Source organism: Rhipicephalus sanguineus, chromosome 7, assembly GCF_013339695.2.
Source record: "Rhipicephalus sanguineus isolate Rsan-2018 chromosome 7, BIME_Rsan_1.4, whole genome shotgun sequence".
Lineage (NCBI taxonomy): Eukaryota > Metazoa > Arthropoda > Arachnida > Ixodida > Ixodidae > Rhipicephalus > Rhipicephalus sanguineus.
The window spans coordinates 152,412,589-152,437,049 of NC_051182.1; the positions used below are offsets into that span (position 1 = coordinate 152,412,589).

Consider the following 24,461-nt stretch of genomic DNA (forward strand, 5'->3'; position numbering starts at 1 on the left):
GTTCCAGCCGACGCACCGCTGGCAGCACAGTCGATGGCCAGACACATCACCACGGGGAAGTGGTGACGAAACGAGAACTTCACCATCGTCATCACCACTCCCTTCGAAGAAAGACTCATCACACAAGGAGGAAAACTCGAAGCCATTTATTGTCGACACTGCCGCGCCATCGCCCGAAACCCCGCGGGCACCCCACAAACTCGCCCGACACACACTACATGCAGACACGGGTCGCCTGGCGACACGACCCGTGCCCTTGGTACCGCTCAGTAATACAAGTGATCATTAAAAACACATCTTGAGAGATGATGACACTGCTGATCTTCGGATGCTCGGCCCCAGTTTGTGAATGTGTTTTGTCGATAATGGTGGCATTCCGATGTTTGGCGACACCGACGGAAGGCTGCTCTTCTTGCATAGGCTTACTAAGAAAACATGTGCACTGCAAGAAATCTCGGCAGGGACAAAGACGATAAAAAAGAAGCAAAGACTAGGAAACAGGAGGCTTTTGTTAGGCCATAGGCGCCTGGCTTGCAAGTGCTCCTTCACATCGAAATTCTGGCCAGAAGTTCTGGCAAAAAAAAAAAAAAAAAGAAAGTTAACAGCTGACCAAGCATAGAATAGTGAACGTCGCTGAAAAGAATCTCGCTTTTTAGTCGAAATGTACAAACTTTTCACTAATGCTGTTGGCACTTCTACGGATGGGACGCACTGCTCCAAAAATGTGAGGAAACCCGAACTGCGCTCAAGTGCCCCTAGAGTATTATAATACTAGAATACCATTCCCTAAAGTGCACGTGCTTCGTGCACAGGCAACATATTATGTAGTCCTGTTTTTCTGCAAAGCTTTTAGTTTGGAAAAAAAAAGGTGCGATGGCTGACTTAGAACAGTGAACCTTGCTGAAAAACCTCACTTTTAATCGAAATGCACGAACTTCCTGCTAACGCCGTTGGCACTACTACGGATCACGCTGCTCCAAAAATTTTAGAACACCATAGCTGCACACGAGTGCTCCTGGATTATTACAGTAGAATGACATCCTTCCCATACAGTACATGTGCTTCATGTATGCAGGCAACGTCTTATGCAATCCTGTTTTCTGCAAGGTATAGTGTGGAGACAACCTTGAGTACTTGCGACCACTTATAATTACTTTTTCGACGAGTTATTCTGAAGAAATCTTTTTAGTGTATGCCAGTTTCTTCGCACTGTTTGGGACAAATGTGTGAATGGGAAAGACACTGTTGAATCTATTCCGCAACAGTGGGTCTACCCATCACCACCCTCAGTGAATATTGAAAGCCATTGCAGTGTCAAAGCAAAATCCCGCCAAGAGATCGGTATACTGATGCCTGTATCGAGCACTTGGCATGCCATACAAACAAAAGCCTCTTGTTGGTGAACACTTGGAAGCAACCACACCATGTTAACAAAGCTTCGTCCGTTACAGGTTGTCCGACAGCAATCGTTAGTTAAGACCCGCCACACAATTTCAAGCCTCTGATTTGGCAAGTGCATCGTCGGAATTTGTTTCATTTTTACTTCTTAAAGTGCAAAAAACATTGACTGCTCAGGCTTGGATAGTACTTTCCTCAGGACAATCTCCAAGCAAGGCCGTTCCTCTGAAACGAAGTGCACCAGAAAATTTTGACAAGGTGTACCGCTCGCGTCATTGTGCAATTCACAGGGTGCAACTAGATGTACCCATGAACCTCCATACCTGAAGGCATGAAGGGTGGCATTGACTCCTCCACTGCAGCGCTCACTAATAACACCTCTCAGTTTACTCCCATGACAAGGAGTTGCTCGAGATGCACCTTTCTACTCCCATACACCCCTCCACATGGGAAGGTGCCCAATTATGAGCTTATAGAAAAGTTCCATGAAATGTTACCGAAATGCAATCATACCAAAAGGGAGTAAGTTCTGTTAAGAGATGAGAAGGGAGCATGGTGCTTACTTAAAGGGAGTAAAATAGGTGCAATGTAGTCAAAAACTCTGGAGAAAATGGGAGTAAGGCTGCAGATTGGTGCTTACGAAACAGCAGTAAATAGGTGTCGGGTTGAAAAGGGACAACCACAGGTTGGTGCCTATGAAAGGGGAGTTAAAATGGCATTTGGCAAGAAGGTGAGGCTGCAGGCTGTGCACTATGTCACTGTTTAACACTTGCATGTGTTAACACTGTGGAACACTATGGCACTATCTATAACAGGGTTATAGCGATACTCTTTCACTTGAAACGAAGCACAGCACATCTGCGCATATTAGCTTCATCCAATCCAGTCTTATTTTTCTGCAATGTTTAAAGTGCATTCTGCATGTGAATACTACAAGTCTGCCACCATTAAATAGGGTTTACACAACTCAACCTTGTAATGTTTCCGATGAAGTATAAACCCCTTGCTTGGAGATGTGTCCAACTCGACTCGAAAGTGTTTTACGCTGAGACGTCTCGGCAATCCCTGTCTCACCCCCTTCCCAAGAGCCTAAACAGGTAAAATTATGTGGCGAGTCGGGTTAAGGCACCCCCCTCTGTTAACTACCAACTCAATACTTTAAATGCAAAGTATAAACAAAAAACATAGAAATAAAAAAAAGAGGGGGGGGCCGCCTTTCGCCGAACCCCGGAGCCCACGAGAGGGGAGGGGTTGGGGACCCCCTCCCCCATCCGCCAAAACCAAGGAGGGGGGAGGGTCCAACAGCAGCAAAGCTCCCAGACTCAGGAGAGCCACTGTGAAAGGTGGCACGGCCCCGTCATCATAGAGAGAGACAAACACTTGCCTCCTCCTGGGGCGGCGTGGCTCACCGACTCTCTCAACAGCGTGGGAATTGAGGTCGGCGGTCATCCCCACAGTGGGCCTCATCAAGCCTACACGGAGGAGAGGGGGAACCAACGGAGGAGGAGAGACAGACAAGAGAGACCGCGCGTCGGTGACTCTGCGACAGCGCAGCCCCCCACCCCCAACACTCTCGGCACCCTCAAAACCGTGCACGGCAATCACGGACCACTTCTAGGCTTGACCACTCCGTCCAGACCTTTCCCCAATACAATGCTTCACTGACACTAAGCTATGCTGCAGAGGATAGGATCTGAGTCAAGAGATCATTGACAGCCACCCACTGTATGCCACTTAGTCGGGTACAACTTTATAAGTCAGCGGCATTTCCACTTTAACAGAAACACACAAGCCTGCACCAATGGCCACACAGTTCACAATGACGTCGTGAGCCGGACTATTTTTTTAGTGGTGAAGGCGATCGGCTGCTGGACTTCGAGCATCTGGGCAGGATCTCTTCCGATTTTTTTTTAAACTGTAACCGACCACAATAACTTCAGCAAACTTTCACTCAGTTGGCATCAAATGATCAAACAGACAATAGAGGAGTCTGGCTGGTCGATGCGGACCATGGCTTTCCATTTACAGCTTGGATCTGCACTGGGACTTTGTTCCATCTACCACTCATCACATCTAGGTTGGTCGCGAAACTAAGCCAAGCAGCAATGTACATCCACGACTGATCGCATTTAGATTTAGCTCCTGCTTCAGCAATGCAAAACTGGAGCGCCCTCATGGTGGCGGCGGTGATAAGCTTCTGGCACCTAGATTGCGAATACCATGTCGCCATCTCGTAGTATCGTGCGCCGTTCTGCTTTCCCCTTCACCCTTTTACCATCTCCTGCGCAGTTCATGTTCGCTTTCGTTTTTGCTTCGGTTCGTTCTTTCGGTTACGATGGACAAGGCACACCGACACTCAATGCAAGAGCAGGCGTATAAGAGCTGCACTCTAAAGAGTGAAAGCTACTTCAGTAAACCTGCACAGCCCATTAAGATTAACCTCTTTAGCCATCTAGACTTTCGAACCACTTTGCCCCGCACTGACATAGTTTTCCAAACGGAGAGTTCTTACAACGATGCATGGCTGGGACAGCCTTGAAGTGGTCCGCGATGCGCAAAACGTAAGTGTACGTACTTACGCCTTTAGGTGCAGCACCAGGAGAGTCAAAAGGGAGTTGTTTATTGCTTACACAACTTCAAGAATGCACTCGTCCCAAATGACAATAAAAAGGCTCAACAAGCAGAAGGGATTACAAGACAAACAAAAAAAAATTTTCTTCTTTAGCTCACGTTTGCCGACGTACACGCACTACCGGGATCAGGAGATGGGAGGACAGGAGGTGAAATTAAACGAGAAAAAAAAAAAATGATGTACAGTCATTACACACACAATGGGGGCATAGAAAAGATGACTTCCCTTGCACAAACCTTGGCGTCTTCTCCCAGACGGTCACAACATCACAGCAAGTCACAGCGTCCAACACACAAGAAACTTCACGGGTTGACGTACGTTTTTCGCCTACCTTGACGGCACACGGCGCGCGACACCCCTACCTTGACAGCACAAGCTCGTTCGCAGGAACACCACGTCGTCTCTCGATCACAACCACCACAGCCGGTGCGTGTGCGCGTGCGTGCGAGCGAGCGGTTTGCTTCCCTGGGGTTTAATCTTCAAACATACGGGCGCGAGCGCAAATGTTATACAATTGACAATGAAACACTTGCCTGCTTTGAGACTTACTGTGTTGTGTGTGCCCGCAGACAGTTGGCGACGGCCACAGAAAAATAAACGGAGGTGTTTGACAGCGAGCATAGTTTTGAACAGGAGGAGAGAGAGAAAAAGAGAGAAGAGCGTGTGTCAGTGAAGGGAACTTCGTGAAGTTGGTCGGAGGTGAGGAGACATCGCCGTCGCAAATCGCCGCAGCAACAAACCTTGTTGAGCAGCGGACCCCTCTCCCCCCTTTGCGAACACCCTCCCCTCCTTAGAGGAGGGTGTTGCGGGGGAGGGGGGAGAATAGAAGACGACGTCACCGACCACTTATCTGCTCCGATGGCATCGACGAGAGAGCAAGCGATGATGACGATGACGAAGCGGGGAGCGGGGCCTAGAATGGCCGGGGCATCATGGGAGGTGTCACACCGGGCTGCGGAGGAAACGGCATGGGTGGTGCCCCTGCGTGGCGGTACGGCACCGGGGGAACGCCGGGCGGCATGCCGGGGGCCATGCCTGCGCGTCAACGAGAAACATTTTAAACACAGATATAATTATTAATAGACCTATTCCATAATCCACAAGTGCGGTTCTCTGCTCTGCATATTCACCTAACTAATGGCGGCACCTGTCGTGCTTCAAGGGGAGACGAAATCCTAGTTGCGTGTGTCAGGGCTTGTCCATTATGCGTGTTTATATCGAGAGTGCAGAGTCCACATTTTCCACGTACATAGAGCAAGCAAACTGCGCTTGAACACGCTGTTCGCAGAGGTGACTAGCTACCATTAGTTGGGCTAACTGCATTGCAGGATAGCTAGCTTTACAATTATGAAAAGTGTCTGTTGAATGGCAGCAAGGCTTTCTGTCTCACCAGGGGGAGGCATGGGCACCGGTGGTCGGAGGGCTCCGTTGACGGTCGGAGAGGCAGTGGCCGAGGGAGATGCCGTGGACTTGGTGGCAGGTTGGCTCGTCTCGGCCGTTTGATACTGGGGAAGCCGCATCCGCCTTTCCTCCTGCGCGCAGCAAACACAGTTGGCAGTCAGACAAGCATCAGAGGCACCACGGTGGGCCGGACGCGTACCGTGCCCTTACTGCGTTTCTACAACATCCATTCAAACATTAAAAAATGCATTGCACGACAGCCTGTCGTACGCAACGCCATAACAGAAAAACAATTCACACCTCCGGATTTCTCTGTGTAACCTTATGAACACTAAATATGGACAGAATGCCTTATAACCAAGCCTTACGTAACCTACACCGATTTAGTGCTTCTTTGAGTGTGGGAACCAGTGCAATTACTACTTTTTAAGGTTAACGTATTACTATGTGCGCTTCTTTTTCTATTTTTATGTAACCGGCCCGTTACACGTGGAACCACTGCCTTGCCAAACCATGCCTGAATGTCTGGGAACCTTCTAGATTACGTTAGAATCTTCTGATAAGCTTGAGTGCTCAATGCGAACAGTAGAGTTTATTCTGGAAATTACGTGGCCACCAGCGATGAAGTTGGAATTATTGATACCACATGTATAAATGACGATACGGCTTACCGCAGATAAGATTACCGATGGCCAACACTCTGATCACTGCTATCAGTGTAAAGCATGTATTGCTTGTACTTTGACTATTTGTTTCCTGGGCACAAGTTCGCCCAATAATGAGTTTCGTCTTTAATAGCCCAGGTGCCGTCTTCCTTGCTGTTACAACCATGTGACAATATCGTGTGCAGAATACTCGAAGGTATTCCAAACCAGTACTCTTCAATTCACATTCAATATCTTGCATTAATTTCAGTTTATAAAAATAATCACCAACTTCGCTCGTCCGAGATCCATCGTCAGACAACCAACTCACCAGGGAGATGTCTTCTTCCGGATGGATGATCTTGCTGGAAGCCCCAGCAGGGACAACGAGTGCAGGCTTCTTGATGTCTGGCGGCGCCGAGACCACCGCATTGCTGGTCGGAGGCGTGCTGGATGCGGGCTCTGCACAAGCACAGCCGCCACACATTGCATGGTCACTCGTGCAAAATCATTCTCTCTGTCTGACGATGTCTGCTGCACCAATGTGTGCTGCCAGCCCAACACAATGAACCCTGCAACGCTCAACTTATTCTGTACACTACATCGAGTATCTTCAAAAACACAGGAAATACGCTTGATTTGTTCTGTACACTACACAGAGTATGCTTCAAAAACAGGAAATACGCTCAACTTATTCTGTACACTACACTGAGTACACTTCAAACACAGGAAACCATATGCATATACTACAGTAGATGTTTCTAAAAACATACAAATTACAAAGAATATCATGCTGCACATGCGAAATATCTTGTGGCCCTAACCTGTCGTAGATGACGGTGTGGATGATCCAGTGGTGCTACTTGGCGAGGACGTACTGTACGCGGGGAAGGTGGGCTTCGTGGCCGTGGTAGTCGCCGTGGCAACCGCCTGCCAGCAACACACAACAGAACAGGGGATGAAATCCATGTTTCGCATTGGAGCATTTATACAGGCATACAAATACAGTAGACTCTCGTTAAACGGAACCTGAAGGGACCAGGAAAATGTGTGCCATTTAACAGGAGTTCCGTTTACTGAGAGGTGAACAGGAGTGCAGAATACAAGTTTGAAACCAATCATATCAGAGGCAGTTGTTCCCTTTAAGATATTTCCGTTTACTGAGAGTCTACTGTGTCCACATGCTTTCCGTTTGTACATTTCTGTTAGAGCACGAAAATGACTTAAAAATGGAATTGTGAGAAAGACCAAGAAAAGCACTAGTGAGTAAAACAAAAGAAGGTATCTGATAAACACGCCCTATACGTCCCTCTCCTGAGAACTATTTTTCATACAGTGTACAACGCTATGGAAGCTAGCAAGACCTCTTGCAGTAGATGCGTTCACACCAAGAAATAGTGCAGGGAATTTATCACCCGTAATGTAATTTATTTTTTTATTTTTTTAAGATTGAGTAATAGAGGATGCCTTGTGCCTTAGAAAGAAACAAGCCCCGCTACTTATACAGTTCTGGGTTGCTCAGAGTCCATATTTTTGCATCGCGTCCCCCACAATCGGTTCCAGTAGCGCGCAGCCGGAGCCAGTGGAGGCCACGTTTACGGCAACGAAATCCGAGCGGGAGACACGTGGACTAGCACACTTTGCTGACCAAACCTCTTGCATAGCTTCCAGTGTTGCACCTGATGTATGAAACGCAGTGTAGACATGAAATCAGTCTCCGCAATGTCTCACTCACCTGTGCTGCCGGGAAGAGAGGCTTGGGTGGTGCCTGGGTGACGGGTGGCTGTGCGGGTGGCGCCGGATGCGGTGGCGGCATCAGCCCGCCCATCATGGGCATGGGAGCCCCCGGCATGTGACTGCGGAAGCAAATGGAGCTAAGCGCGACACCAAAAGCTCACAGGTCAAACACCACACAGTCACAGGACCTTTGAGAAACGCTGCTGATCAGATTTTGGAACACAGTGCATGACGTAAGAACAAAATAAAAACCCCCGCAATACAGTAAAAGCTCGTTAATTCGACACCCGTTAATTCGGAAATTCGGATAATTCGGACGGCTCTATTGGTCCCGGCCAAAGTGTATGTTAATCTACGGGAGCAAACCTTCGTTAATTCGTCAGAATTGGGCTCCGCACCGCTTAATTCGGACAAACGCTGACGGCTGCCGCTACACAAAAGTGTGGTAAAGCATCGCTGGCACCACTGGAGCGAAACCGAAACCTGAGTGACATCACCATCGTCATCAACTAGTGGGGGCGATCGCAGCGTCACCGAACGTCGGCGTCTTCTTTCTTCGCTCCAATGCGCCTCCGACGCCATTTTCCCTTGTGTTGTGTCGGCACCGTCTCTTCTTGCGGAGTTCTCTTATTTTTCCCCGTTGTGACCGTGTTTACATGTGAGGCCCGAGCATGCGGCAGTAGCTGACGATGGCATCGACGAGTTATCAGCCGAGTCCACCGACGATGACTGTCCGACCTTCGATGCTGTCCTTCCCACAATATGACCCTTCAGGACTACATCGCGATTGATGATTTTGTCGCCACGACTGGTCTCCTGCCCGATCAAGAAATTATTAATGATGTTGTGACCTCGTCGTCGCACCTCACGGGAAGTCTCGGAGGCGCTTTTGATATTAGAGGACGTTTGCCTGAGCACTTGCAACAGTTTGCGTGCTGTTGGCCGTTTGGAAGAGTTAAGAAAAATTGTAATGTCAGCCGGAATCTGCGCGAAAACGCAGACGACCATTACAAAATACTTCAGCAAATAAAGGTATGCCTCTGCAACTTGATTTTAATGTTGTTTTTCCTGTTTATTCGTTAATTCGGCATTCGGTTAATTCGGACATTTTTTCCGGTCCCAGTGAAATCCGAATTAACGAGCTTTTACTGTAACACTGTACCGGAAGAAAAGCAATGGCTTACCCGGGTCCCATGAATGGTGGTGCCATTCCTGGAAAAGACAAAAAAAAAGTGTTACACTCATAACTGAGAAAGAGCCATCGACTCGAATCAAACAAAACTGCACAAGACTAGAACCCCTCTGATACATTTTATGGGAGACTGCGGCAAAAAAAAATAATAAAAGCAGTAGCTGGGAAACGTACAATGCAATCACGCCGTTAAAATCGAGAAAAGGTGGTGCTAAATAGTAAAACAGACTCATTGCATATGACTCTACCCCAGAAGAACTTGTACATCAGTTTAGGGCTCAAAGAAGTCCTTGAAGGAAGTCTGGCGTTTCTTTCGTGCCTCTGCCAGAGCAAAACCCTCTTGGAGCACTTGGTTGGCCTCATGGTAGCCCACACTGCCAAACCCCCTGAAGAAACGTGACACAGATTGAAGCTCACAGATTGAAATGCGACATCACTTTTTTTTTAGTACAGTTGAACCCCTTTATAAGAGGCACGCATGGGGGAGAAATTCTTGCCTGTTATATGAGGTGTCTCTTATAAGCAGGGTACTAAGTTATGCATTTTCCTATCAACCCTTACTTTCATGTAGCACACTGGTGTCTCTTATACCCCACGTGTCTCTTATATCAGTGTCTCTTATAAAGGGGTTCAACTGTATAACGACTTCTATGAGCAATTGCTTGTGATAACCTCGTCACATCGCTGCAAATCTGGTCAATAAAGATATCCTGGCTCTGATATAAGTGTTCGAGTCAAATCTATGCGAATATGGAACAACCCGTAGGCACTGGAAACACAAGTACTGGTATTACTTAGCCCTAAATTTTCGCATTTCAATCCGTGAGTGCTGTGCCTCCTTAGTACATCCAGCACAGCAACAGTTCGGAACGTTTCAGGAAGGGACGCTGTGGGAACGACGTGTGAATAGAAGATTCTAACACACAGACGTCTGTACAGATTCCTTGCTGGGACCTGACGCCAGAAACGTTATACGCGGGAAAACATATAGGTTAGAAACGTATAAGAGGGGTTGTACTGTGTCTGCGTGTATACATCTATATATTTTTCCTAGGACTAGACAGTGTCAATCACTCTCACCCATGGCTGCCATGTGGTGGGGTGCCATTGGATGCGGGGCGCCGGCCATCGGATGGGGCATGCCCGGAGGCATGCCCGGCGGTGCTCCGAAGGGGGGCATACCCGGCATACCCGCCATGACGGCCGGATGCATGTGTCCCAGATGACCCTGCATGACCGCCGCCATGCCCATCGGTGCGGCCGCCAATGCCGGGTTCATCTGGGCCGCCGCCATGGCCGCCGCTTGCTGCGCCTGTAACACAGACTGCTGGGCTGTCGAGGCCTGCCAAGAGCATATGCAAATTAGTTTAACGAAAAATCTGAGAGAGACGACGTGTTCAGGTGGAAAACAGCTGCCACACAATCCAAAAACAAAAAGGTAGAACGTCTGCATTGCTGACTGCTCCCAGCTTACCTAGAAGGGTCCTGAACCAAACCCTCGTGCTTGGTGAGAAAACACACAGAGCAGAACGCAGGCGTTGCTGTGAACAGCTCAACCAATTCTTGGAGTCGTGCACCACACAGGAGATTGCTGCTATTGGCGGAGGTTTTTGTATCACATGCACTTTTTGCCACGGGTTGCCGCCACACGGCGTGTGACACACTCTACCGTGGGTTAATATGCAGTAGTGACACTTGCAACCGCTGGAGTAATGCAGGGAGAAAGCTACTGCATTTCATGACGTGCACTCATAGTCGTGACACGCATGTGAGGTAGCTTCTCTCCTCCGTGACATCCTTCCCTGCGTAGCGACCAACGCGCTCAGTAGGGACGAGGGAAGGGAGACATCGCTTAACGCTGCGACAAATATCTGTAAATTCACTCATTTTTAATGTATTCAAGAATTTTTGTGGCAATTGGGTCTTAAGGCAGTAAACGCTGACATTGACAATTACTTGGAAAAGTAGTTCAGGGACACCTTTAGAAATAAGAAACCAAAAATGTGGGAGAGATGAACCGACCTGGGGTGGAGGCTGCTTGGCAGGCCGGTCGTCGTCCTGCTCGTCGCCCGATCCTCCTCCGCGGTCCTGCTTCTGCCGCTCGTGTTCCCTGATGTCCTCCTCTGGGATGCCCTCCATGCCGTAGATCTCAATGTCCACGCTGTTCTTGTTCGGCAGCGCATTGGGAACCTTGTCGATGGTCTCCTTGTGAACCTGTCAACAACAATTGTAGAGAGAGAGAGAACTCCCCTCTTTCAAGTCATTCAGCCAAGGGAAGCCATTGCCGAGATAAGATATTGTTACCCGCCACTTTACACATATCACTGCTTAGGTGACCCAGCCTATCTCAACTGCTGGATGAAGGCTCATCATCACAATCATCCTTCAGACCAAAGCATGATCTGCTGTCAGCTTCTATCGCTATGACAATGACCACAAAGAAAAAATTCCCCATCGCCAGCCTCACATGCCCACCGCAGGGAAAACGCATCTCCTGTGTTTCACCAATCTAACCGGTTATGTGCTAGCTGTGGCCACATTATCGCCGCAAACTTCTTAATCTCATCTGCCCACCTAACTTTCTGCGTCTCTCTCGCGCGCGTTTGCCTTCTCTTGGAATCCAGTCTGTTACTCTTAATGACCAGCAGTCATCTTGCCTACGTGCTACATGCCCTGCCCATGCCCACTTCTTCTTGTTTTCAACTACGATGTCCTTAACACCAGTTTGTTCCCGGACCCAGTCTACTCTCTTCTTGGCCCTTGAGGTTACACCTATCATTTTCCTTTCCATTGCTTGCTGCGTCGTCCTCGATTTAAGTTGAACCCTCTTTGTAAGCCTCCATGTTTCTGCCCCGTAGGTAAGTACCGGTAAGGTGCAGCTGCTTTACACCTTCCTCTTGAGGGATAGTGGTAAAGTACCATTTATGATATCAGAATTCCTGCCAAATGCGCTCCACCCCATTCCTATTCTTCTGGTTACTTCAGTCCCATGGTTCGAATGAAGGGTACTACAAGTTATGTTCCGTTATCAGTGATGCTACTGGCTTAGGCCACCTTGGAGCAGCTTTTGGAGCAGGCAAAATTGCGTTTTGGAGCAGCAAAACTAGCTTTTGGAGCAGGTGCTCTGCCTTCAACATTTCATTCTGAGCCGAAGAATTCTTTAAAAAGTAATAAACATCGACCACAGCAGCGTCGACATCCGAGCCAATGGCACTCAAGCCGCGGGCAAATGAATTGTGCACTTTGTGCAAGCAGCACTCTCCTACATCTATGATGTCAGGGTATGCTTCCTGCATCTTTTTTCTGAAGCTTTTCATTACATTAGGGCCATCTGTAGAAAAGCAAATGACATTTTTCTGCGGCAGGTCCATCATTGCTCTCCGCACTTCACTAGCCAAAATTTCCGAAGTCGCAGAGCCCAGCCGGAAAGACTGTAGGTGTTCCACAACTCGCTGCATTTTGTTGGAGAAATGCCTAACTAAAACATCAAGTTGTTGGCACCTCTGTTCAGGAAGAGGGGTCTCGTCAATGCTAACAGATAAAACCACATCCGGCTTGTTCAGCTCGTGAAGCACAAGTTTCTTGAAATACGGCCCGAGGCCATCACTAACTATGTAGGATTGGCAGCGGACCCCCCGGCCAAGCTCGCCGCGCAGCGACCACGCGGAGAAGCGGTGGCAGCGGCTCGCAATTTCGCGTGTCAGCATCCCAAACGCAACACCAAGCACGCTGCGCGCCGTTTTTTTGTCGCCACAGCTAGGCATAGCTGATCATTGACAGACCGGGGATCGGCGGCCTTCGTTCTTAAATCGGTACGTCGATATCAGCGGTGCGCTGCTCCCGTCCCGAAAGTATGCTAAGCGATGTTTGAAGTCGGAAGTTAATGACCGTGGTAGAAAAGTCCGCTCTAAACGAGTCCTGACCACCTTGCTGGCCTGAAATTTTAGTCAATTATATCCGAATGTCCGTTGTACCAGAATCCGTTGTAAACGAAGCTCAATCAATGGAATTAATACGGAGGTCGGCATAACGCCGCAAATTGGTATGTAACATCCGAATGTCTGTTGTAAACAGATCCGTTGTAACGAGGTTATACTGTATTTTGTCTCCATTTTCACCACTCTCATGGAGAACGTCCGCATACGTCCGCGTACAGCGCGATGTCGCTCTCAATGGAGGAACCTCATGTAGTTAGTTTCATTTCTGAAAGTCAGAGTACACCCCTTTGGCGCAGGCTTGGCGCAGAATCGTCAAATTTTGAGGAAATGTAGCAGGTTGTAGCAGCCAGGGCACTTTGGCGCAGCAGTAGCATCACTGCTGTTTGTTCTCTTATTCACTGCACTGTCTTCCTATTTCTTGAGAGTCACGCCTATCACTTTTCATTCGATTTCCATTCCTCTTATATTGTTAACAACTACTACACATCCAGTCTATGTGTACAAAGAACACTTCAGAACACTCTGGATGCTAACAGAATGATGAGAAGAGCATAGCATGGGCTACATTACACTGAAACGAGCAAAGTGCACACAAGTTACTGTTTGGCATGCACGAAACATTTAAAGCTTCAGATGTCACAGAGAAAAATGTAGAAAACATAGGTATTATAACCTAACTGAAAGCTGCACTCACAGAGAAAAAAGGCAACAGTCCGCATTTTGAATTCCCTGAAACAGGTTTCACAGTGGGGATAAGTACATCAAGGATGGGATAACATCGACTGAAAGTACAGAAACACTCATCGAATTCGTAACTTGCAGCGCATTTTTGATCTCTCGTTCACCTGTTGCAGTATGCATCTTCTGAAGGTAACCTTCCGACATCTCTGAGACGGTAGAACCCCGCAATCACGAAATCCCTCAACAACGAAATATTTCCTTGTCCCCGGCGAACGCCAATAGCATTCAATGCATTTCCTATTTCTCACCAATGAAACGTTGCTGAACTACAATCCCACAATAACGAAAATTGACGGAACATTCCCCGCACGTAATATATTCGCGCAAGGTCAGCGAACAGCAAAATGCGCTCAAATGCCTCCACTGTACACTTGAATTGCGCGAAAAACTAACCACATTACGCTTGTGTGCGTGCCGCAATCTTTGTTTACAAAATTGGCACGCGGCTGGAAGTAGTTGCCCGCGTCTGATGCCATCATAGACACCACATTGTTTGATTTATACTTTTTTTATGTGCTGTCGCAGAGCCATCGGCTTGTTACCGGCACATGATTACGCTTTGTGTACCTACAGCGATGCATCAAGTACTGTGCGCAGCTTGAACCGCGTGGTGTGCAGCTACTGCAGCGGAAAAAAAAAAAAAAAAAAAACATAGTGAGTGAAGAGTTGAATGACAAGGCCATCTTGAATGAAACCGACAACACTGAGGACCAGGGCACGAGCCACGTGGAGAAGTCTCCCAATGCACTAGATGTGTTGGACACGTTCAACACTATTCGAATGTTCTTAGCAACGCACGATGATGATGTCGCGATGGACCATTTGCTGCACAGCGGAGAAAGATGTATGTGTTTGCTGCATGGCAAAGGCCGACAAGCCAAGCTAACAGACTTTTGGCAATAAACATTCGTTTTTCTGGTCATTCCCTTACTCGTATTAACGAAATTCTCCCGTTTCCCCACCAATTTGTTATTGCGGGGTTCAGCTGCATTATGATTACATGTGCGATGGTAAAAAAAAGAGTGAATCGGAGGCAAGCATGTGCCTGAGTGTTCGACAAGGCAAGCCAATGTATTTGCAAGGTGGGTCTTGAGGTTTGCCAATTTGCTTGTTTTTATCCTTCACAAAGATATTTTAGGGCCTCAGTAACACTACTCCAGATAGATGTGTACAGTAATACTACTCCAGCAATGATGTGTACAGCAGTCCACATCAACAAGAGAGGTGCGTCACACACTGTGTGTTACTTCAACTGCTTCAGTCCCTGCTGGCGGCAAGTTATCTTTTCGTCCACTTTACTTTCTTCACATGTATGTTCTAATTGCTACAAATAACACCCCCTACACTTTCCTAGGCATTATTGTCTGTTAGTTCTCATTAATGTTGTGTTCAACTGCTTTGACATGCTATGTGCACACTGGTACATGCTGCCAGAGTAGAAACCTAGAGCTAAATTAACTTCACTGTGCTGCGTATTGCTGCAGAGGATCATTGTGCTGAAGACACTACCATGTTCAATGTGTCGCATTCTGGGAGCCACACCAAGATTGCAGTTTTACAGCAGAGCTGTTTAATTTTTCGTTACGCTGTGTGGCAACACCAGAACACTATTGTCATCATGAACTGGCACACGCTCTCTTTGAGAAAGAGATAGAAAGAAAGAGAATAAAGAGATAAAAACATAGAAGGCGAGAGAACGAGTAGAGAGAGAGACACAACAAAAAAAAGAGCTAGATAAAAAGAGAGAGCAAGCATAGCCATGTTATAGTATAGTATATAGCAGGGGGTGGGAAAGGGAAGTGAGGGCAGCGTTACCAGCTCTGCTGCCCCATTTTTTTTGTTTACTTGGAATGGATATAACCAACAACAAATTGCTCATGTATTTCAAGCCTGACGTTTCGTTATCTTTATACAAAAATGGAACATGACTGACTTTAGAATAAGATCTTTAGTTACACACTAAACATGATTAATTACCTAAATATGCACAAATCAATGCATTACCACTTTCTCTTCCTTGTAATAGTATCCAGTGTGTTGGAATGAAGTTGTGTAAATGAGATGCATTTACAGGCTCGTACCAGAAGGGGTTATAGGAATAAAAGATAACTTGGACTTAACATGTCAGAGTGGAAGCGTGGATCACTGGCAAAGTTTGGTTCAATGTATTTCAGAGTAAAAGAACTTCCGTCAAAAAGGTCATCCTCACCTGCATGCAGTGGATGGCCAGCCCGGGACCCGTGTACAGCTTCTTGTGGCAGATGTGGCATTTGAAGTGCTTTGCCTTCTGGTGCTGGATGAGAATCTTCTCGTCGTCAAACTCCCGGTTGCAGTACCTAAAGTCGCTTGGTTAAGGCACAGACTACCACCTCTAATCAAGAAATTAAAACTCGGGATATTACGCTTTCTCGGTTCAAAAGCTAAACAGATATATTCTCAGCGTTCTTATAACAGATACATGACTGGGAAGCTTTCCATTCCTTTACTACACAGGTCAAGTTTCCTCACCATCACCGACTCGTTTCGCAACATCTAACAAGTTTATCCCTTTCAGTCACGGTGTGTACAATTGTACACATCAACTTCGAAGTCGCATCACGCACCGTGTGTTTTTTCAAATGACCTGAAACTTAGTGTGCACATTCGTGCAGGCTTCCTGAGTGGACAACTAGCGCTTATTTACCTTCATTATGCTGTATATTGCTGCAGATGATCACTTTGCTAGAGACACTACCATGTTCGACGATCGTTCGACGTTCCAGGAGCAACGTCAACAGTATTTTTTTTCTTCGCTCGAGAAGCATGCAACAAAAAAAAATGTGCATGCATTATGGGCCTAATAGTTGATTCTTTTTATGCAAGGATTGAAGCTGACTGATTGCAGAATAACTAGATATTTAATTATACGCTAATTAGCATTAATCACTGTAACTCATACAAAACAACACATTCCTTCATTTTAGTTCTTGGAATGTAATACTGAGTGCCTTGAAATCATGCCATGGAAATTTGATGCATTTGCAGACAGTGCATTATAATTCGTGACTGAAAGGGTTATTACCTAAACTCCGGACTAATTATGGCATGTTTACAGCAAAATTTTCATCTCTCTCCTACTGGAATCCTTCTTTGCCTCTGGATATAAAAAATGAATCCTTCAATATCTTTAAAAAAGCTTTGCGTTCGCATCTGTTAAATTCATAAATGCTTCACATTATTCATAGTCACAGCTACTGTATTTCAGTGTATATGTTATGTTTTCTTCCTTACCTGTACATTTTGTATAACTTATTTTTCTATCTATACCACCGTTTACCATAACGCTGTTCCCTGATGTATGATATTACAGGAGGCCTCACTCAGTCTTTGAGACCAGCAGAAGTTACAGGCTTTGAGGCCTCCTTCCGTATCTGTATACCTCACATGCACTTCCAATAAATATAACTTAAAATCTTGAAAAAAAAAAAAAAAACTACTACACAGTCATGAGGCACACCATGGTAAGAGGGGAGGACTTTAGACCAATTCTGACTACCTATACTCCATCTCGCAACTACCTTGCAGCACTGCCGAAGCTAAGGGGAGTACACAGGCAGTATCCTTGCAAAGCATATAATACAGTTCTGGGTGTAAATGTTCCATTATCAACGAGATACAAGGTTTTTAGCTGTGCTTCTTGCATGACACGTTACAGCGATACGTGGTACGTTAATCCCTTCGTGCTTGCACTTCGCATCTTCTGAATTATTGTAGCGATTACCGGCTGGTAACCGTTATAGCCACCCTAACCGCGACGACGTGCAGCCAACATGGCAGCCCCCATACCGCCCAGACCATCCGCTTCCATCTAAATTTGTGCTTTTTACTGGCTCTCTGCCCGGACAGCAAGAAATAAGCGGTATAATCTGTCATCACTTAGACTCATCTAACGCTGAGGGCAAAGCATCAGGTATCTTTTTCCCCTATTATTCAGATCACCTGTTTGTCTTGATGCTGCTAGGACTATCAAGACAGTGCCGAGCCACAAAAGTGGTTTGATGTCAAATAAGCAGATGGCGCTACAACATTAGAGCAGGTGATGTGCTGACGATGCGAAACACCCTGATTGTTTAGATTGTTTTCTGTGCTAATAATTTGCTGTTCCACTCAAGAACGGTACGTGACGGCCAAAGTGTGTCAACTGAATCTCCAAAGCACTATAGATCAAACATCCAGTATTTACTGACAGAAGCAAGGTTAGTAGCACTAAATGCGTTTGATGCTGCAGAAAAAAAGTGCGGGGAAAGCGCCAGTATGAACACTGTTATAAAAAGAACCGCGCTCCTCACAAGCGCCAGCAAACGCGCCCTGTACAAATGGGTTCCTGGATATCAAACAGCGAAGTGGTGCTCCCAAAGAGGTTTTTGCATGCTATATTAAATGCAAGGAGCAAGTACCGACAAAGCAGGCAAGCCGAAGCAGAGCAGGCAACGCTACGCGGATAAACACATCTTCAGGGGCTTTCGCCTTTCCTATTGGCTAACAAGCTCTGCAGCTTCCACTGTGCTGTAAGATACTACTGACATGGAATAGTGTTCCATAACGTGCATCTAAATCTAGGTACAGGGGTCTTATGATGTCTCGTTCCCGTCGAGATGTGGCTGCCGTGACCAAGAATCAAATTCATGTCCTCATGCTTAGCACAGAACGGCTAACTTATGTTTTGAGAGAGTACCGATTAATATTTCTATTATTTGTTTATCTGGTGTTAAATTAAGGTCTTCAGACCACTAGAAGACTGGCAAACCTGGAGGATCCCGGCATAATTAAGATAGGCTTTTGACAAACCAGTTTGCATTTTCGTTTCATGGAAGCAAGCGTGTCATGACATCAAGATGTAGCAGGTGTTAGCGCGACAGCAGGGCATTTGCGTAATTTTTACACCAGTTCGACTTGCAAAGAAAGCAAAAGAAAAGTAAGTCGACCATCCTGTGAGGTATTTTTCTAATCGAAAAACTCTCATTCATGGAATGCTCTTCACTACTATGTGCTCAGCCCCCCCTCCCCCTTTCCCATTCCAGTGTAAGTTCCTCATGTGCAGGCCGAGGGATAACTATGGGGTGTGACATTTCCGTCGCAGTTTTTTTTAAAGCAAATTCAGTGTTTGCTAACCTTCACTGGATATTTTTTCTAATAATTCAAAGATTATTTCAGAATGCCAACTGCACCGAAATAAACACTGAATTGACGCAAAACCATGTTAAGTTTCACCCTCGAGGGCACAGTGCAGGATGAAACGTGAGAGCTAATTTAAGTGCAGCGGGTTATCTCATCCGAAGCGTCAAACATTACCGGTAAATACAACGATCATTCGTACTTTCGTGAAAGGTCCACGCGGAGAATCAGCTTATTGCTTACCGATCGCTCCATTCGAGTGTTTAATGCTAAAAATTACGAACGCTAGGATGCGAACATTTCATATTGACCGCAAGATTGCTTCTTCAGCATTCGAAAACTATCCGAAACTCCACAGTGTTCCATTCACTTTTGGCGGGGTTCTATCCGTATTCGACTCGGATCTCAAATATCACCATTCGCGCCCACCTAGTGCTTAAAGCCATCGAACAAGCTAGGGATTTTCGTTTCTCCGATTCGCATTTTTTAGGCATTAAACGCTAGCTGTGTTCCCCGATTTTCCGTTAAAATCAAACGAGAAGGGCTCAAGGGAGGAGGGGGTTGAGAAGAAACACGAGTACTTCGAGTAGCTCCACAGGTCCAGCGATAAAGCAAAACTATCGCGCGACCCACTAAGTGCGCAAGATTGTAGGAGTGACGTAAGATACTGTTGCAAGCACGTATGCACTAAGCCCTTGGCCTCCGCATGCAAAGCGGTTCAGATACAAATACGAAATCGTAGAGCTTATCGCTAACAGCAGGTGGCGAAACATCTGTCACCGCAGCAGCTGTAAAAGAGACAATTCACAGTTAGCGAGAAAAAAACGCGCTCACAAGTGCTGGGCGTGCTTGAGTCCATTTCGATTTCGTGTTAAACGTAGGCGCCTACTCGAAGACCGAGAAACGCGCACACAGGCTAGACACACGAAATTCGTGCTGGCAATCGTTCAAAGGATACCAACACCAGGGCTTCGCTGGCTTCTTCTTCTTGCGTCCCATGGTTTTTTCGTCGAGGAAGTTAGGAAGAACACTCTTTTGTCCAATCCACCCGCACCAAGCCTCAAGCGCAAAGATGGCGGCTGCCGCAACTCTTCTCAACGGTGCGTAAGGCGGGCCGCTGTTACGCAAAAATATTGCTCCTCGCTCGTGCTAGTTGATTGTTTCATAGTACGTTTGAAACAAAATTGCTTCTAAAATTATAATAAATATATTACCCTACTTGAACAAAAATAACACGTGTTAGGCGTTTCTTTTTTTTTGTTTTTTTTTAAAGAAAAGAACTGTCGTTTAGATTCAATTTTGAACATAATCTTTAGGTAGTGCTGCTATAATTCGTGGGGCAAGAACCTTCAAATAGTATTGTCTCAGCTCGCACTTGAAAAAAGTTTCCAATCTCAACAGCTGCTGCCATGAGGTCAGTCTATTTTTAAGGTATGACGTCAACACTGTTTACATGACGTCAAGACGCTTTAGTTTTGGTTTCGTTGCGCGACTCGCCCCTTCGAGGTGAGCAGGTTTTTCGGAGGTCGTGGACACGACGCGCGGCCCTGAGACGTGTGTACCTTGGCGTGACGTGACGTTGCTGGCGACGACGAAAACTGGTACCTTCTCGCTTGTTTTTCCTCAACAGCGTCGGTCGTGACAAGTTTCTATTCTTCTCTAAAACAATGGAGTGGTGACGCGCCCTCTGGCACAATCGGTGTCTGGCGCAATATCCGGTCGCATCGTGCTCTTCGCGACGACGTTTCGGCTAAACGATAGAGTTCGATCGCATCAAGGAAGTTCGTTCGCGGCGCCTTGTTTGACAGTTGTTGACGAACGCTAGCGCGGCGTGCCTTTGTTGCCGCGAATCCGAGACGTTTACGCCGCCGCTGGTGATGTAAGTATCAACTTGCGTTGTATGCGCGTTTATGCGGTAATTGCTCTGTGCTTTTTCCGGGGTATGGGAAAGAGTTTTCTCGGAAGGAAGCAGAAGTTTTCCTTTTCGCGCTGAATCATCTGACCCACTTGCTGGCGATTGGTACACGTAACCCTTAGCTGGTCCTCGGTGCGTAAAACTTACCTTCGGAGCTGTCAGAGAGTCAGAAAGCGCGCCGACTTGGAAGCGGTGAGTACGCACGTCGTTGTGTTGAGTTGTACAACTCGCTACTAGGTGTTACTGCTCGGTGTGATTCAAAGCCCGCGTAATGGAAATTTATTCGAGAAATCAGGGGCGTAGCCAGAAATTTTTTTCGGGGGGGGGGGGGTTCAACCATACCTTATGTATGTTCGTGCGTGCGTTTGTATGTGTGCGTGTATATATACACAAGCAAAACTGAAAAATTTCGGGGGGGGGGTTGAACCCCCCCCCCTTGGCTACGCCCCTGCGAGAAATCACTAAACGTCGTGAGACTGCGCAAATGTCTTGTTCGCAAGGAATTCAAAGATTTACATCGTGAAAAATTAGAGCGCGGTACGTGTTGTAACTTGTTCAACCATTGCAACAACATAAATGCAGGACAAATCATTTGCTCCGCAACACATGCAGATGCATGTGCATATATAAGTGTGAGATGTACCACATGAAAAAATAAGCAATGCACTCACCTGAATCTAGACTATATTATATAGTTGTCGATTGAGTCATATCGGTTCTTATAGATTGATCGATTATTGCTGTATCTGTAATACTGATCGGTATGTATATAAGAAATGTAGTTGCATGAAGCTGAAGTTGCATTAATTAATTGCACCATAGTCAAGAGCTTTTTTTTTTTATTCCTTAATTATGTCATGAAATTCGGGGAGTGTACTTCAAAACATAACCATCCCACAGCACACGTTGGAGCTATAGAACTTTATTTTCATGTGTAACCATCTAATATTCAAAAGTTCATGAACTTTTGAATATTAGATGGTTACATACTATTTTGTTTTAACTGAGACGATATGTTTAGGCACAGTTAATCCCTTGGCAATAATTGGCACGCTACATCTAAACTACATAATTATATCGAAGTACAATCTGCACATGCGTGACTATTAAATATCAAGCTAGAACACACATGAGAGAAAGATATAGTTTAATTTCTCCTGTCATCGTGAAGCTTAATTGTAAAGGCATGCAATTATAAGGACTATATAGATCAGTACATTATTGCACATACCGGTACATATATAACAGTCTCAACTTAGTTCTTTTTTTGCTGCATTTATCAAGATTGCAAACTTGCTATTGGTTTTCTTTGTATATTTCTGTCCAACATGTTATATGAAAGGGAAAAAAAAAACTTTTCACCCATCTGTCACATGAAGCTACGAAGAAAACCTGGTTTCTAAGAATGAAAGCTTAATTCACAGTTGCATAAAGCTTCGTCCTGCCTTGGGATTTAAACCCAAGACCAACACCTTTCCATGACATCCACTCTACCACCTGGACTAACTCAGAGACAAGACAGTCGCGGCACAATATGGCAAATTAATCGACACATCTCGAAGCATGGGACACTGACTGTGGCAAATTGATTCTGCAGAAGCCAGTGGAGAAAGGTTTGAGAAAGGAGGGAAAAAAAACTCTTATCGTTATCTGTATGTCAAGCGCTGATCAACGGTTTCTTCATTACGTTGCATGATGCAATAAACAATGAGTGTTGCGCGTTTCATCGTACACACTTGTTAATTAACTCGCAGAAGTTGTGACCCGGGCGAATGCCGCACGAAGTCAAGGTACGCGGATTCACGGAGCTTAGCGAGGGCTTGCAGCTTGACTTTGTGCAATCCGTGCCGGACGAGCTGACGTGCTCCTCGTGCCAAGACCTGGTCGGCATCTTGTGGCTGTCGCCGTCGTGCGAGCACCGCTTCTGCACCCGCTGCCTCGAGTCGCTTCTCGGACAGGCCAGCAAGTCCATCTGTCCCGTGGACCAAGCCGAAATCTCTCGTGGCCAGGTCAGGAAACAAAGTTGCATCAGCTTTGTCACACTCGTTTTTAAGAGTTGGAAGACTATGAGTGACACAAACAAGCGCATACTCGCAATTTAAAGGGACGCTAAATAGGAAAACCATTTTTCTCATATCAGTAAATTTTCTTTCACAATTCCAAAACCAGCATACTTGCTGCGAGAAGATGCTTGGTGAGCAAGAAAATACGCAAAAAGAAAATGCGGCGGCAACGCCACCTTGAAATTTCCGCGCCAAACATTGTGATGTCATAGATTTTGACGACACCTACTAGGGCCTATGTAGTTTCTAAGTAAAAATTAAGTACGTTGTCCTCTGCGGGGGCCAGAGACTTAACATACCAAGTTTCAGAAAATTTTGTTGAGCCAATGTCGCCAAAACATGAAAAATACTTTGAAATCTGTGATGTCCCGTGCGGAGATTTCGGCACGAAATTTAAGAATGATACTCTGGCCTTGATTTTCTCCTGTATAGTGAACGCATGATGGTGAAATTAATGACATTAAAGCCCTCAGACTACAATTTGTCAATCTAAATGAATTCGTTGTTTCGCTTTGGTGTCCCTTTAATTATACAGATAGTTTTTTCACACAATGTCACAGATGCACCTTTTATAACATTTAGTACCTAGTTTAAGTAATCAGTGGTGACATTTAACATCCCCAGAGTATGTACAGGTGGTACCAATATGAAAAGAAACGCTGAGACTACTTTCAAGAGGCTATGTTGGCTAAATGCAGTTGCCAAAGACAGAAGTGTTCATAGCACTAAATGTTAGTGTGTAACAGCGCACCTTGCAAATCAATACAACACGTCAGATTGCATGTCATAATGCTTGCAAGATAATTCCTTAGCCAGCAAGAGGAACACATCATTGTTGCATCATGCATTTCCGTCTACCGTGATTTCACTTGAAACAAGAAGCAAACAGGCTTGCATCGTCTTCATTATGATCGTATTTTATGGACCCATGCCAACTTGCCCAGTTTTCTTCTTTGTTCTTGCATCATCTCTACACATGCACTTGTGCATGCCATTTCTTTGCCACAAATACTCTTTATAAAGTTTAGTGAGTGTGTCACGTTTTAGTTCACTACACATTTTGCACTTTTCTCGACTGTGGTTCTTTTTGAAGCTGATACATGGTGGGCTCCTTAACCAATAGTGATTACATCTGTCTTCCTAAAACAAGTACTTCAAGTAAAAAAATACAGTTATGGATACTGCAGCTACACTTTGGTCAAGTCATCACACTACGGTGCTTAAATAGTATGCACAATACATGTGAGATACAATAATCATAAATAAAATTCAAGTGGTACAGAAATGAGACATACAACAAAATAAGCGAGGAACACGCATTCACTTACTGCACACTGCATATATTACAATATATAAGAGTGTAGCATTGCAGCACGTCTGGATGACATTTTGAATGGCTTTTAGAAATGGCTAAGGCATCCATCTTTAATAACATCGCAGGGAAGGTATTTTCATCCCTCTATTGCTCTTAGAAATAAGAGTCTTTGAATGCATCCAAACAAGCAAAAAAGGGTACGTGAGTGAGCCGTAATGGCTAGCTCTGAGTGTTGTTACGGGGGTGCTGGCACCAATTTTTGAAGCTGAGTTTACCATACAAATTTCCTGCACACAAAGCCGCCTCTGCGTAAGTGTGAAGCTCAGTAAAT

The 24,461-nt window shown here is 45.9% G+C and overlaps 3 protein-coding genes across 7 annotated transcripts in view; 2 read left to right on the forward strand and 1 right to left on the reverse strand.

Annotated features, from left to right (window-relative positions):
• Positions 1–139, forward strand: part of LOC119400267 (retinoid-inducible serine carboxypeptidase) — a 49,959-nt gene extending 49,820 nt beyond the window's left edge. The window contains exon 13 of the mRNA XM_037667284.2: positions 1–139. Within this exon, the coding sequence (XP_037523212.1) occupies positions 1–66 (66 nt within the window). The 3' untranslated portion in view covers positions 67–139.
• Positions 133–19,930, reverse strand: LOC119400268 (BUB3-interacting and GLEBS motif-containing protein ZNF207). Of its 2 annotated transcripts, none has more exons than XM_037667287.2 (10): positions 19,796–19,930; positions 15,893–16,019; positions 11,027–11,218; positions 10,085–10,316; positions 8,997–9,024; positions 7,811–7,931; positions 6,900–7,005; positions 6,407–6,537; positions 5,421–5,562; positions 133–5,065 (listed from the first exon to the last, which is right to left on the reverse strand). In XM_037667287.2, the coding sequence occupies exons 1-10, from the start codon at positions 19,834–19,836 to the stop codon at positions 4,944–4,946; spliced, it is 1,242 nt and encodes a 413-aa protein (XP_037523215.1). In that variant the 5' UTR covers positions 19,837–19,930; the 3' UTR covers positions 133–4,943. The 2 variants fall into 2 exon arrangements, with proteins under 2 accessions (XP_037523215.1, XP_037523213.1); XM_037667285.2 differs by having other exon boundaries at positions 10,085–10,346.
• Positions 19,918–24,461, forward strand: part of LOC119400266 (TNF receptor-associated factor 3) — a 23,029-nt gene continuing 18,485 nt past the window's right edge. The window contains exons 1-2 of one of the 4 annotated variants that reach the window (XM_049418011.1): positions 19,918–19,937; positions 22,507–22,761. In XM_049418011.1, the coding sequence (XP_049273968.1) occupies positions 22,525–22,761 (237 nt within the window). In that variant the 5' untranslated portion in view covers positions 19,918–19,937; positions 22,507–22,524. Of the gene's footprint in view, positions 19,938–20,320; positions 20,439–20,529; positions 20,717–20,813; positions 20,945–22,506; positions 22,762–24,461 lie in introns of those variants that run through there. The other 3 variants (XM_049418010.1, XM_037667283.2, XM_049418009.1) reach the window with 3 other exon arrangements.

What these genes read in the sequence shown, in the direction of transcription:
- LOC119400268 (XM_037667285.2), bottom strand. Translation starts at nt 19,836, where the DNA reads ATGGGACGCAAGAAGAAGAAGCCAGCGAAGCCCTGGTGTTG. An exon ending in CTCTCTTCCCGGCAGCACAG is followed by an intron (nt 7,006 to 7,810) that starts GTGAGTGAGACA and finishes TGTTGCTGGCAG; the next exon opens with GCGGTTGCCACGGCGACTAC. An exon ending in CGGAAGAAGACATCTCCCTG is followed by an intron (nt 5,563 to 6,406) that starts GTGAGTTGGTTG and finishes TGCTGCGCGCAG; the next exon opens with GAGGAAAGGCGGATGCGGCT.